This window comes from Sapajus apella, unplaced genomic scaffold, assembly GCF_009761245.1.
Source record: "Sapajus apella isolate SASKATOON/1434 unplaced genomic scaffold, GSC_monkey_1.0 scaffold37, whole genome shotgun sequence".
Classification (NCBI taxonomy): domain Eukaryota; kingdom Metazoa; phylum Chordata; class Mammalia; order Primates; family Cebidae; genus Sapajus; species Sapajus apella.
The window spans coordinates 21,538,443-21,551,701 of NW_022436977.1; the positions used below are offsets into that span (position 1 = coordinate 21,538,443).

At 43.3% G+C, this 13,259-nt stretch overlaps 1 protein-coding gene across 3 annotated transcripts; it reads left to right on the plus strand.

The window, feature by feature from the left end:
- Positions 1-52: 52 nt before the first annotated feature.
- On the plus strand, positions 53-12,854 carry ZSCAN29 (zinc finger and SCAN domain containing 29). 3 transcript variants are annotated; one of them, XM_032297697.1, is made up of 6 exons: positions 53-1,479; positions 1,953-2,157; positions 3,910-4,608; positions 6,983-7,239; positions 9,409-9,528; positions 9,714-12,668. In XM_032297697.1, exons 1-6 carry the CDS (start codon positions 1,162-1,164, stop codon positions 10,263-10,265), a joined length of 2,151 nt encoding a protein of 716 aa, XP_032153588.1. In that variant the 5' UTR covers positions 53-1,161; the 3' UTR covers positions 10,266-12,668. The 3 variants fall into 3 exon arrangements, with proteins under 3 accessions (XP_032153588.1, XP_032153587.1, XP_032153589.1); XM_032297696.1 differs by having other exon boundaries at positions 57-1,479; positions 6,983-7,450; positions 9,409-12,668; XM_032297698.1 differs by lacking the exon at positions 1,953-2,157 and having other exon boundaries at positions 1,208-1,479; positions 6,983-7,450; positions 9,409-12,854.
- The last annotated feature ends 405 nt before the right edge of the window (positions 12,855-13,259 follow it).

A 13,259-nucleotide genomic window follows, 5' to 3' on the forward strand; every position in this document is an offset into this window, starting at 1 on the left:
CTGCCGTTGCGCATGCGCCCTCGGTACCCCGAGCCGTCTGCTCGAACTTCCGGTTTGGGAGCTGTACTTAGTGGCTGGAGAGCTGGAGCTGGGGCGGGGGCGGGACCCCGAATGGGTGAGGCTGGCCAGTAGGCAAGGATGCGAGGAGGTTGAGGGGCGGCTCGAGAGGGAGACCCTCCCAGGGGTGGGGTGGGCTGGAGGGCGCCTTAGCCGGGTCAGAGGACCCTGGAGGGACTGCACGACGGCTGCGGGTGACCCGGCCGGAGGGAGCCGAGACAAAGAGGCCGGAATCCCGCAGCCGCCCCTCCTTCAGCTGAAAGTTCTGCGTCCTCGAACTGGCAGCACCTGGAGCCCCTGGCCGGCACCCGAGCTCATCATTAGGAAGCCGGTTACTACTGGCCCTCGGACTCCGTCTCTCCAACGCAGTGTGACTTTCCCCAAACCCACTCGGTCCTCGCTTTGGAGCCAAAAGTGGTTTCTCTCCTTGCTTGAGGTTTTCCAGCAAGTTGCACCCGAATCCTTGCTGAGAGGCTACTACTGCTACGAGGGGAAAACAAAGACTCGAGATTCTGGACGTGATTTTTGCCTGGGGTGGGCGTTGGGAGTTGTGCAGCCCGAGGGGGCTGGGCGGACGCAGAAGGCCTCGGGAAGGGCTGCGGCGGTACTTGGGAACATCAGCTGCGACCAGCTGGACAGAGGCTTTTTGTTGCCTTCAAGCCAGGATAGTGACTTGCCTTGAGATCCTCTCGAGCTCCAGCTCACCTGTATGGTTCGGGCTCACTATGCAACATTGGTCAGGGGAGTTAAATGGGATCGGATTTGGAGGAGGTGGGAGATGAGCGGACAGTACTTTTATTCTCTGCCACTTCCTTGGGCTGCTCTGGAAGTCATCGAGAAAAGCAGCTTCTGCAAAGTCTTTTTACTGAAGATTGTGCTACCTCAGAAGGCCACTTGGAGCATATGGGAAGGGAGACCAGTTCTGGCAAGACTTTAGACATATGAATATATTTCTTCTGATAGTGCCATCTTTCTTTGCCCTAAGAAGAAACTCTTCTTACAGGGAGAGTGTCATCTGCAGGTGTTTCTCCAAGGACATGGGAAGATAGATGTAAGCTCTGGAACCCAGACTCTTAAGTGGAGGGAAGCTGCTTTCTGCTGTGAATGATGGCCAAATCCTCCCTGAGAGAGAATAGCCCTAACTCTGAGACATTCCGACAGCGCTTCAGGAGATTCCATTACCAGGAGGTGGCTGGGCCGCGGGAGGCTTTCAGCCAGCTCTGGGAACTTTGCTGTCGGTGGTTAAGGCCCGAGGTGCGCACCAAGGAACAGATTGTAGAACTGTTGGTGCTAGAGCAGTTCCTGACCGTCTTACCTGGGGAGATCCAGAATTGGGTACAGGAACAGTGTCCAGAAAATGGAGAGGAGGCAGTGACTCTGGTGGAAGATTTAGAAAGAGAGCCTGGAAGACCTGGACCTTCGGTGAGAAGGGAGGGGGAATTCAAGTGTGATACTGGGAAGGGGCTAGGGTGGAGGGCTAAATTAATAGACCGGCTTAAAGAGGGGCACAATCTCCCCTGGTGATGCTTATACTTCTAGTCTGGTATAAGTAACTTTTTCAGATAGTGCTTGTCTGGAGATGCTACCTAGGTGTACTTCACCTACCCTGTCATAATGAGTTTTTGCTAGTTTCATGGTTTCTTAATAAGGAAGAAAGAGGATTTTTTTTTCAGCCTGTAGTTGGGTTTACTGTTTTGATCGTTTCCTTCTGGAGTTTCAGCTGCTTTAAGCTAATGGCAATGGAATAAGACCCTTGTTCACTTTAACCTCCCCCACCCCTAAAATCCTGGCCATGGCCCTGAACGATGATCTCTTTTGGGGTATTAAATAATCTCCTCTGGGAATGCCCCCTCATTATGACTTTTGCAGTGACAATTAACGGGGGTTGTTTCTAGGTCACAGTCTCTGTGAAGGGGCAGGAAGTGCGCTTGGAGAAGATGACACCCCTGAAATCATCACAAGAGTTATTAAGTGTTCGGCAGGAGTCAGTGGAACCCCAACCCAGGGGCGTACCCAAGAAAGAGAGGGCAAGAAGCCCAGACCTGGGACCACAGGAGCAGATGAACCCAAAGGAGAAGCTCAGACCTTTTCAAAGGAGCGGTGAGGAGTAGATTCATATGGGAAGATAGAGTGCCATTCCAAGTTGGGAAGTAGGGTTGGGAATAGTGAGTGGGAAAGGGATTTCAGGAATAAGTGGAAATTGTAGAATATGTGGTTTTTGACATGTAGTTTAGCCCTCTGGTATTCTTTTATTACCTCTTGATAAGTCCACTAGAGAATGGCTCCCTAGTTTTTATCAGAACTGGAATTACTTCCTCTTGGTAATGATGATAGGTCATTATTTTCTAGATAAAAATTCTTTTCTATACTTGAAGGCAGATCTTCCTTTCGGTTGTTTTCCTTCTTCAAATTAAACTCTATTTGTTTCCTTAAGCTTTCCCCTAGAAGATTCATTCTTTAAACCTAAGTTTTTGTTGCTCTCTATTGGAACCATTAAGTTCTCCAAATATCATGTTAATTGTGGAGAACTAATTTATGTATATTATTCTCGTGACTGTTAGAAGCTAAGTAAGAATTTTACTTCAGAATCTTGCGCCTTGTATCAATATAGCCCAACCTGTGATTATATGATTTTTTGTTCACCTGGTAACTTCCAGGATTCTGATAGCTTTCCCCAGTGCCTTTATACCTGCTTGATTATTCTTGTACTTGATTTTCTAGAACTTGTTTTTCTTCTTCGTATTCTATTGATCTCCATGTTGTATGCTTTTTTCTCTTACCATTTCACTTAAAATTTGTTGAAGTTGTTTTGAATTGTGGTATTATCGTCTAAGATGATAGCTTTCTCAGCCAGTTTGGTAATGGTCTCTCTGTTTAGTGATGCAGATTAAATCCCTGAATCTCACAGACTTGCAGAGTTCATTAGTTTTGGAACACCTATCAAGGTGCTCAACACCTTGCAGGATACTCTGCAATAAAAAAATGTGCATATCCTCAAAGAACTTAAAAACATCGTTGAGAACCACAATGGCTAACTCTAAGTATGTGCTGAACTGAACTGTACTGAAACAATGCCAATGACTCACTCAATTGTGTGAGTACTGTATGGGTTTGGCAGAGTGGGAGATGAGGGAGGGCTGTAGGTAAGGCTTCTTGAGGGCATTGGCAAATGCAGCCTTTTGAAGGACGGGCTGAAATTGGATAAGAGAGAATTAAAAGCCACAGAGGGGTGATAAAAGTGTGCTGTGTTCTGGAGGAAGAGTCTGACAGGAATGGGTATGGTAGGCACTAAGGTTAAGGCTTAGCAGGGTAAAATGTGCGCTGAGGAAGCAGGAGCCCGGAGTTAGGAAGAACAGTGACTGCTGCAGTTATCTGGTGTGAGAGGATAAGGAGTTTGGACTTGGATGGTGGCAGTAGTTCTAAACATAAACACCTTTAGAACTTGGTGACTGACTGTGAAGGAAACAGATAAAGACAGTCTTCTCTCACTTCCCCCTTGAAATGACTCTGAGTTTAATTCTGAAGCCCCAGTGAAGAATAATTATTTCCAGCAGTACTAGGATCTGCCTACAAATAGGAGAGCTAGGGAACAACTTGAAATAGAATTATCTGCTCTGAACACACAGACTCCTTTCCTCTCTTGTCACCCTGTTTGGAAAATAGAAACTTTCTCATCTTTTGAGGTTTCCTGTATTTTCCCCACCTTTTTCAACCCATTGAACTTTCTGAAAACATTTCCCTAGACACTTTATTTATAATCCTCTTGGATGAAAAAGGCAGGACTGAATGTCAAAGATTTTTGTGATGATCAGTCCTAACTAAGATACCCTTTGTTTGCTTCCCTGCAAGCAGGATTTCCATTTCCTAAATCCAGTGTGGTCTCCAGGTTGGAGCAGGGAGAGCCATGGATTCCAGATCTCCCAGGCTCCAAGGAGAAAGAACTTCCAAGTGGTAGCTACACGGGAGACAGACGAGTGCATGCTGATCCGTTACCATCCAAGAAAGATAGAAGAAGCTGGGTGGAACAGGATCACTGGGGCTTTGAGGATGAGAAGGTGGCAGGTGTGCACTGGGGTTATAAAGAGACCAGAACACTGCTTGCAATTCTCAGCCAGACTGAGTTTTATGAGGCTCTCCGAAACTGTCATAGAAATAGCCAGGTGTATGGGGCTGTGGCTGAGCGGCTCAGGGAATATGGCTTCCTCCGGACCCTGGAACAGTGTCGGACCAAGTTCAAAGGTCTCCAGAAGAGCTATCGGAAAGTCAAGAGCGGCCACCCACCTGAGACCTGTCCCTTCTTTGAAGAAATGGAAGCCCTGATGAGTGCTCAGGTCATTGCCCTGCCGAGTAATGGCTTGGAGGAAGCAGCCTCTCACTCTGGCCTGGTGGGCAGTGATACTGAGACTGAGGAACCAAGGCAGGGAGACTGGCAGCATGAGGCAGGAGCAGAAGAGGCTGTGGCTGAGGAGTCTGACAGTGATGACATGGATCTAGAGGCGATCCCCCAGGATCCCAATTCAGCTGCACCTGTCCTGTTCAGAAGCCCAAGTGGTAAGAAGCTTTTCTTCTTGGAGTTTTGGAATTAGACTTGGGGAATGAAGAGACTGGATGTGGGGTCAGAAGGCCTTAATGTCACATGCCAGCTTTGCCACTTAGGGAACAAAGAAGTGCTTCTCAATTTTATGTGTGTATTTAATTCTCTTTTATGGAAAAATCAGTGAGATAATTGGGAATAAATGTAGATTTCTGAAAGAAATATACTCAGAAAATCCACAGTCCTGAGATGGACTATCATTCCTTTCATTTCTTTACTAAATTATTTTTTCCCTGATTTAAAAATCATTGCAGGCTGAGAAAAATGTGGCACAATATTATCTTTAAGTACAACCAGTATTTATTGAGTACGTTGTAGGAACTTGATACTTTACAAATATATATATATACACACACACACACACACACACACACACACACACATATATATATATATATTTTTTTTTTTTTTTTTGAGATAGATTTCATTCTGTCACCCAGGCTGGAGTGCAGTGGCACAGTCTTGGCTCACTGAAACCTCCGCCTCCTGGGTTCAAGCGATTCCCCTGCCTCAGCCTTCCAAGTAGCTGGGATTACAGGCACGCACTACCATGCCTGGCCAATTTTTGTATTTTTAATAGACATGGGGTTTCACCATGTTGGCCAGGCTGTCCTTGAACTGGCTGGTCTTGAACTCTGCTCGTGATCCACCCATCTCGGCCTCCAAAAGTGCTAGGGGTTATAGGTGTGAGCCACCGCATCTGGCCTTTTTTTTTTTTTTTTTTTGAGACAGTTTCACTCTTGTTGCCCAGGCTGGAGTGCAATGGCATGATCTCGGTTCACCACAACCTCCACTTCCCAGGTTCACGCAGTTCTCCTGCCTCAGCCTCCTGAGTAGCTGGGATTACAGGCATGCGCCACCATGCCCAGCTGATTTTTATATTCTTAGTAGATATGGAATTTCACCATGTTGGTCAGGCTGGTCTCGAACTCCAGACCGCAGGTGATCCACATGCCTCAGCCTCCCAAAGTGCTGGGATTACAGGGGTGAGCCACCTGTAAAATACGTAAAGCCCAGACAATGCTTTACATATTTTCTTTTACTTCCCCAAATCTCAAAGTCAGTTTATCATATTCATTTTTACTTAGAATAGCACAGTGAAGAATTGTCCAAAGTTGGGGAAACATTTTTTTTATTTAAAAATTTTAAAATATATTTAAAACAGAGACAGGGTCTTGCTATGTTGCCCAGGCTGGTCTCAAACCCCTGTTTTCAAGCAGTCTTCCCACTCAGCCTTCCAAGTAGGACTACAAGTGTGAGCCACCACACTCGGCTGGGAAACATCTAATTTTCCTCTGAGATTCATAGTATACATTGGCATTTTAACAGGACTGGGAAGTCCTACAGTGAGAAAGCTTGTTTAACATTCTGTATTGAAATATTTTTGCCTATGAAATCCTTTTTAAAGTATCACTTATTACTGTTAATGTAATTGGTACAACTATGCTGTTATGGAAAGAGCACCAAAATATGATTCAGGAGGTATAGATTCTAATTCTGATGACCACTAGTCAACTGGGAGACCATGAGTAATTAACCATTTTAAGCTTCCATTTCCTCAACCATAATATGTGGTATAGCAGGAGGACTACATCGCTAAAGTTGCAGTCCATTTGTGAGCAGTGGTCTTTTCCTTCTATTTTTTATTATATGCGTGATCTTACTTTAGTTCTGTTCTAGATTTCTAGTCTTTGTGTCCTCCACTTTTTCATTTCTTTTTCTTCTTGTTTTCTTCATTGAGTTTTTCCTTTTTTGTTGTGGATACAAATATATGTAGGCTAATTGAACATGGCACATGTGCTAAATGTTATTTTCACTCTCTCATCCAGGCTGGAGTGCAGTGGTGCCATCTTATCTCACTGCAACCTCTGTCTCCTCGGTTCAATCTCGATTCTCATGCTTCAGCCTCCCAAGTAGCTGGGACTATAGGTGTGTGCCACCACACCTGGCTAATTTTTCTGTATTTTTAGTAGAGATGGTGTTTCACTATGTTGGCCAGGCTGGTCTCAAACTCCTGGCCTCAAGTGATCTGCACAGCTTGACCTCCTAAAGTGTTGGGATTACAGGCATGAGCCACTGTGCCTGACCAGCTTCTTTTTTATATGGCTAAACAGAATTTATGAATAAAGGTCTCTGTGAAATTACTAAAGGATATAAAGAAGCAAAACATTCTATAAGGAGTTTGTGGATTTTTGAAACATTAAGTATTTTTACTCTCTCATCTAGGAGCCTGAGCTTAGGTGAATTCTCATGATGCAGATGATAGGACTGAGGAATTCAGGCTGTAAAGCTCTGGATTAAGTGGTGCTGAAATTTCTCTTCTGGTGGCAGGTGTACACTGGGGCTATGAAGAGACCAAGACTTACCTTGCAATTCTTAGTGAGACCCAGTTTTATGAAGCCCTCCAGAATTGTCACCGCAACAGCCAGCTGTATGGAGCAGTGGCTGAGAGGTTATGGGAATATGGCTTCCTTAGGACCCCGGAGCAGTGTCGGACCAAGTTTAAAAGCCTGCAAACCAGCTATCGTAAAGTCAAGAATGGCCAGGCACCAGAGACCTGTCCCTTCTTTGAAGAGATGGATGCTTTGGTGAGTGCCCGGATTGCTGCCCCACCCAGTGATGGCCAGGAAGAGGCAGCTTCTTGCCCTGTCCAGGGGACCAGTAAGGCCGAAGCTCAGAAGCAAGTTGAGGAGGCAGACGAGGTCTCAGAGGAAGACTCTGATGATGATGAAGAGGATACTGAGATACCCCCAGGGGCTGTTATAACCCGTGCTCCAGTGTTATTCCAGAGCCCCCGTGGTAAGATTCTTTCACGATTACGGTTTGAATAACAAAGGGAAGACCGTGGGTTTGAGGAAAAGTATCATCAGATTGAGGAGAACTGGCCTCTACCCAGCTTTCATGGATTCTTCCTGTGACCACCCATGTTTCTTATCTGTTAAAGCAGCTCACTGAGGGGATATGAAATATTTATGTGACTTGCCTCCCCACACCAGTGCATCAATCTGAGATAGCTGCACATTGTAAACTTGCTGTGATTTATTCATGAAGTGCTAGGTTTCCAGCCAGTTTACCGAGCAGGGAATCTGAAAACTCACATTTCTCAAGTAGCATGTCAAGTACCCATAGTAGGATAAAGCTATTTTTAAAAGTTCATTCTCTTTTATATAAGGTTTTCTTCTAGTGTCAGCCTATATACCAGCTGTGCATTTGCTTTATTCACATTTATGAAAACCTGGTAACTGTTCAGGTTCCTGAGAGAACTGACCCTTTGAATCTTAGCTGCTAGATAAGAAAAGGTCTTCCCTCGTGAGAAGAGTTCTGATTTCAGAGTCATATATGTTTATGTATGTGAGTCTGGGCTCTGGTTACTAGCTAAGTGACTTAGTGAAAGTTATTTAAGGCCAGGCTTGGTGGCTCATGCCTGTAATCCCCAGCACTTTGGGAGGCCGAGGCAGGTAGATCACCTGAGGTCAGGAGTTGGAGACTAGCCTGCCCACATGGCAAAACCCCATCTCTACTAAAAATACAAAAAATTAACCAGGCATGGTGGCAGGCACCTGTAATCCCAGCTACTTGGGAGGCTGAGGCAGGAAAATCATTTAAACCTGGGAGGTGGAAGTTTCAGTGAGCTGAGATTGCAACATTGCACTCCAGCCTGGGAAACAAGAGTGAAAATCTGTCAAAAAAAAAAAAAAGTTACTTAACCCCCAAGTTTGCTTATATATTAAGACCTACCTCATAGGGTTGATGTAAATGAGGTACTCTGCACAGTGCCTGGCACATAATAGGCATTCAATAAATAATAGTTTTCATTTCCATAAGTCTTTAAGATGAGCATTCTTTAAGGGTATTCCATGGAATATCAATTCCATGGGGTATTAATATATTCTACTAAAAAATAGCTTCTAGGTTTGGGAAGATGGTAAATACCCCTCTTGGAGGCTCACAATACATATTCACATATTTAAGGTTCTAAGATTTATTTAATCTAGTGAATATTTCATGAAATGTAAGATTAGGCTTCTGAGTGGAAATACTGTCTCAGGAGATACAAACATGGGCTGATACTCAACATGTTTTTGCTCCTAGATTTAGTCCCGGGAATATGGGATTCAGAGTTTACCTGAAATATCTGAATAAATGCAAATTTGCATATCCTAGGCCCAAAGAAGCCAGGCATTTGGTTCTTAAGGCCTTTTGGTTCTTTGAAAGACTAAGTATTTTTCTATCCTCTTTTTATTTCCAATGTATATTGGAATGTGAGGGGAAGGAGACTCATGAAGCTCCTTCTGGATATAAAAGTTTCCGTTTCCAAAAATGTATTCCTAAGCATGTCCTTCTAAACCTTTTAGTTACTGGCAAAGAACATGAATAAGAATACTATGATAGACCTGAGATGTGGCAAAAATACGTATTAGAAAGTGTCTTTCCTGTAGAAACATAGAAATTATCTAAAACCTAGTGAGTTTTCCATGCTGCACTGAGAGGATTTTCCAAAGATCCTATGTGACCAAGAGGAGTTAAAAGTATATATTAATGAGACCCTATGTAGATGAGAAGCACATGACAGGTTACCAAGCAGAGAAGTAAAACATTGGGATTTTAATAAGATGATGGTAGTTATTTGGGATCTAGGGCTTCCTAATTTTTATCTTTAATTATCTGATGTAATGCTTGTTTTTCCCAAGTTTTACATTCCCAGGGCACATATAATTAAGGAAATAGATAACTTCTAAAATTCTATTTTACATCAGGTTTTGAAGCTGGATTTGAGAATGAAGAGAATTCAAAACGGGATATTTCTGAGGAAGTACAACTGCATAGGACATTACTTGCAAGGTCTGAAAGGAAAATTTTCCAGTATCTTAATCAAGGTAAAGGCAATGAAAGTGACTGTAGATCAGGAAGACAGTGGGAAAAGACCCCAGGGGAGAAAAGAAAACTGACACTCCAAGAGAAGGGTTTAAGTGAAGTCCTAAGTGAAGAGAAGCGAGAGAGACCCTATAAATATCTCAAATACAGCAAAAGCTTTGGTCCTAATTCCCTTCTCATGCATCAGGTATCCCACCAGGTGGAAAATCCATATAAATGTGCTGATTGTGGGAAAAGTTTCAGTCGGAGTGCACGACTTATTAGACACCGGAGAATCCACACTGGAGAGAAACCTTATAAATGTCTTGACTGTGGAAAAAGTTTCCGTGACAGTTCAAATTTCATCACCCATAGGAGGATCCACACAGGAGAGAAACCTTATCAATGCGGTGAGTGTGGGAAACGCTTCAATCAGAGCTCAAGCCTTATCATTCACCAGAGAACCCACACAGGAGAAAAGCCCTATCAATGTGAAGAGTGTGGAAAAAGTTTCAATAACAGTTCTCATTTTAGTGCACATCGGAGGATACACACAGGAGAGAGACCCCATGTGTGTCCTGACTGTGGAAAGAGTTTCAGTAAGAGTTCTGACTTACGTGCACATCATAGAACCCACACAGGAGAGAAACCCTATGGGTGTCATGACTGTGGCAAGTGTTTCAGTAAAAGCTCAGCCCTTAATAAGCACCGAGAAATCCATGCACGGGAAAAGCTTCTGTCACAGTCAGCACCTAAGTAAGCCTCTGAGGATAATAAAGAGGCTCAATAAATGTATTGTTCAGAAGTCTTCCAAAAGTGAGATCCATCTCCTATTCTGTGTCTAGCTAGCTTGGGAAATTGTCTTTAGGCTTTATGCCACTGTTTGTTCCTTGTTTTTCCTGATCTAGAGTCAAATCCCCAAGGCACTCTAAAGAATGAAGGGAAGATTTCAGTCCCCCTCGTTGTGCATCTGAATTGATGGATAACATCTTTTCCTTCTCAGTGCCTATGGTGTTCCCTTAATAAAGTAAAGACAACATGGTAGTAGATCCTATGAATTTAATATGCATCCTTCTTTACTCATTTTGTCATTCAGCTGCATTTTGACAGGAAAAACCCATTACATTTCAAGAAGTTGTGAGACTTTGCCCATTAGGTGGGTCTAGCTCTTTTTTTTTTTTTTTTTTCCTACAAGATGGAGTCTTGCTCTATTGCCTAGGCTGGAGTGCAATGGCATGATCTCAGCTTACTGCACCCTCCACCTCCCAGGTTCAAGCAATTCTCCTTCCTCACTCTCCCAAGTAGCTGGGATTATAGGCACCTGCCACCATGCCCAGCTAATTTTTGTATTTTTAGTAGAGATGGGGTTTCACCATGTTGGCCAGGCTGGTCTCGAACTCCTCACCTCGTGACCTGCCTGCCTCTGCCTCCCAAAGTGCTGGGATTACAGGAATGAGCCATTGTGCTCGGCCTAGCTCTTCTTTATACAATAATGGAAATGCTAGAATGAATGGCTCTTCTGTACGCTTAAACCTGTGTTCAAAATGACAGCTTTGTGAGGCACACTTCATTTACCTTGAAGGAAAGTTTAATGTCTATCTTGGCTCTTCTCTGTGAATCATCTTGTCTATAACCAGGTGTTCTTAGGCAGAAACAATGAAAACTTTATACTGAAGTATGAACCCTGGATTTCTTAGTTTCTTCTGAGTCCTAGAAGAAGGGTTAGAGTAATACATTTACAAGATTTAGTTTGGTTTTCTTTCTGTCCAGTCTCATCTGATTTTCATCTGTGCCATGTGGTCCAGAAGTTCACAGAGCAAGGCAGCTGGATGTGGTGACAGGTAAAGCAGTTAAAGCTGCCAACAGGGATTTCTCTATATTCCACACACCTAGTATAGTGTTATGCCCTCTGTGGGCACTCAGTACTTATCTGCAATAAGCAGAAGCCACTGCCACATTCCCATGTATTGGGAAAATGAACTACTGTGTGTGAACAGCCCTTTACCCTAATGGCAGGGAAGATGGATTATCTTTGGCCAGTGGAGCTGCCAATCTACATATACACATTCAGATGAATACAATTAAAAGCAGCTCTTTAAATGCAAATGTAATTACTCATCTTTATAATAGTATTGAATTAACTGCCCATATGTTCATACTATGATCAGCCCTGTACAGCACAAGGTAAAACAGGTCCTGTCCTTGTCCTTACAACCTAAAGCAGATGACACTGACATGGACAAGTAGCTGCATAGCTGCAGCAGTTATAGAGAAATCTAGTAAGCTAGGTAGTAACACTATGCATAAATGCATGGTCCAATGCATTACAGTTTGCTGTAAGAAAAATCCAGGAGGTATTTTCTTCTTTTTATTCAGGAAGGCTGCATGAAGCAGGAAGTGTTCAAATGAGGGAAGCTTACTGGTTACATTAGGTTAGGAAGAACTTTCCATAACTAGTTGCAAAATTGAGTGGTGGGTAGGTTGAGGAATGGGAAAATGGGGGAGCAAGGTGTTTTGTGTAGATGGAACAAAGAGCAAAGGATAGACTATAAGGAAGGCCAGATAAAGCTTGGAGCAGCATGGAACTCGAGGAAAAGTATGATATGGGCTGTGCATCAGGCAGAGGGAATCACCTTAGCTGAAACATGGGTGCCAGGGGCAGACCATGAGGTGGTACACCCATCATCTCTAGGAAATCAGGTACTGTGCTATACTGATAAGCAAACAGCTGGCTGGCACTGGAAAGAATGAGCAGCTTTAGGGGACTAACTCCTATGGGAGACAAAGGTCAGAAATCGTAGTATCTGACGAAGATATTTTGAAGGGCATGTGAGAAGGAAGATAAAAATGGCCAGATGGCCAAGGCCTGGGATAAGTAGCTGTTTCACATTTAATTGGAATCCTGTGGCTGGAATAAGATCAGGGAGAGCGGTAGGAAGATACAGTATTCTATAATTTATAACGTTGTGTTAGAAATTAATTAGGGTTCTGGTGCTGAATATTAGTACAAAAAAATGTAATATTTATTAGGAATTAAAGGAGGATGGTACTTCTGTTATGCTGCCTAAGGAGACAGGAAGCTACAGCAAACACCAGTCTGAAGCAGTGCCTCAGGATCTCAGATGGTTTAGGAAGTATGTGGTAATGTCAAAAAAAAAAAAAAGATTACTGTCTTTAGTATATCTAAGTATAGTCTTGTGGGAAAAACATTGGTTGGGGTATCAACAGATATTCTGGTTCCGGATGTCTTGTGTGTAAGTTAACCTGCCTCCATTTCCCTTTCTGTAAAGCAAAATGTTTACACCTAACTGCCTCTCAGGGATACCATGTTAATAAAAATTATGTCTATAAAGTGCCTGGTGTTTCTACAAGAGTATGTGTGTGTGTGTGTAATATAGGCAAATTATGATCAAGTTGTGGATGGTAGGAAAAGATCAATCTTAACTTTTTTTTAAGCTCCCTATGTGGGGTTACTGGAAGTATCTTTATCTGAATCTTTATATTCTAGAAAAAGAAATAATTCAGATTGTGGTAAAAGGGAAATTAGAATGCATATCCTTCCTTTGTACCTCTATCCATATCCACAATAAATTAGGACCCAAGATACTGGGCATGCAGAATCTTATTTTTAAAGTTTTAAAAATTTATTTTTTAGAGACAGGATCTCACTCTGGCTGCAATGCAGTGGTGCCATCATATGTCATTGCAGCTTCAAACTCCTGGGCTCAGCGCGATCTCCAGCCTTCCCAATAGA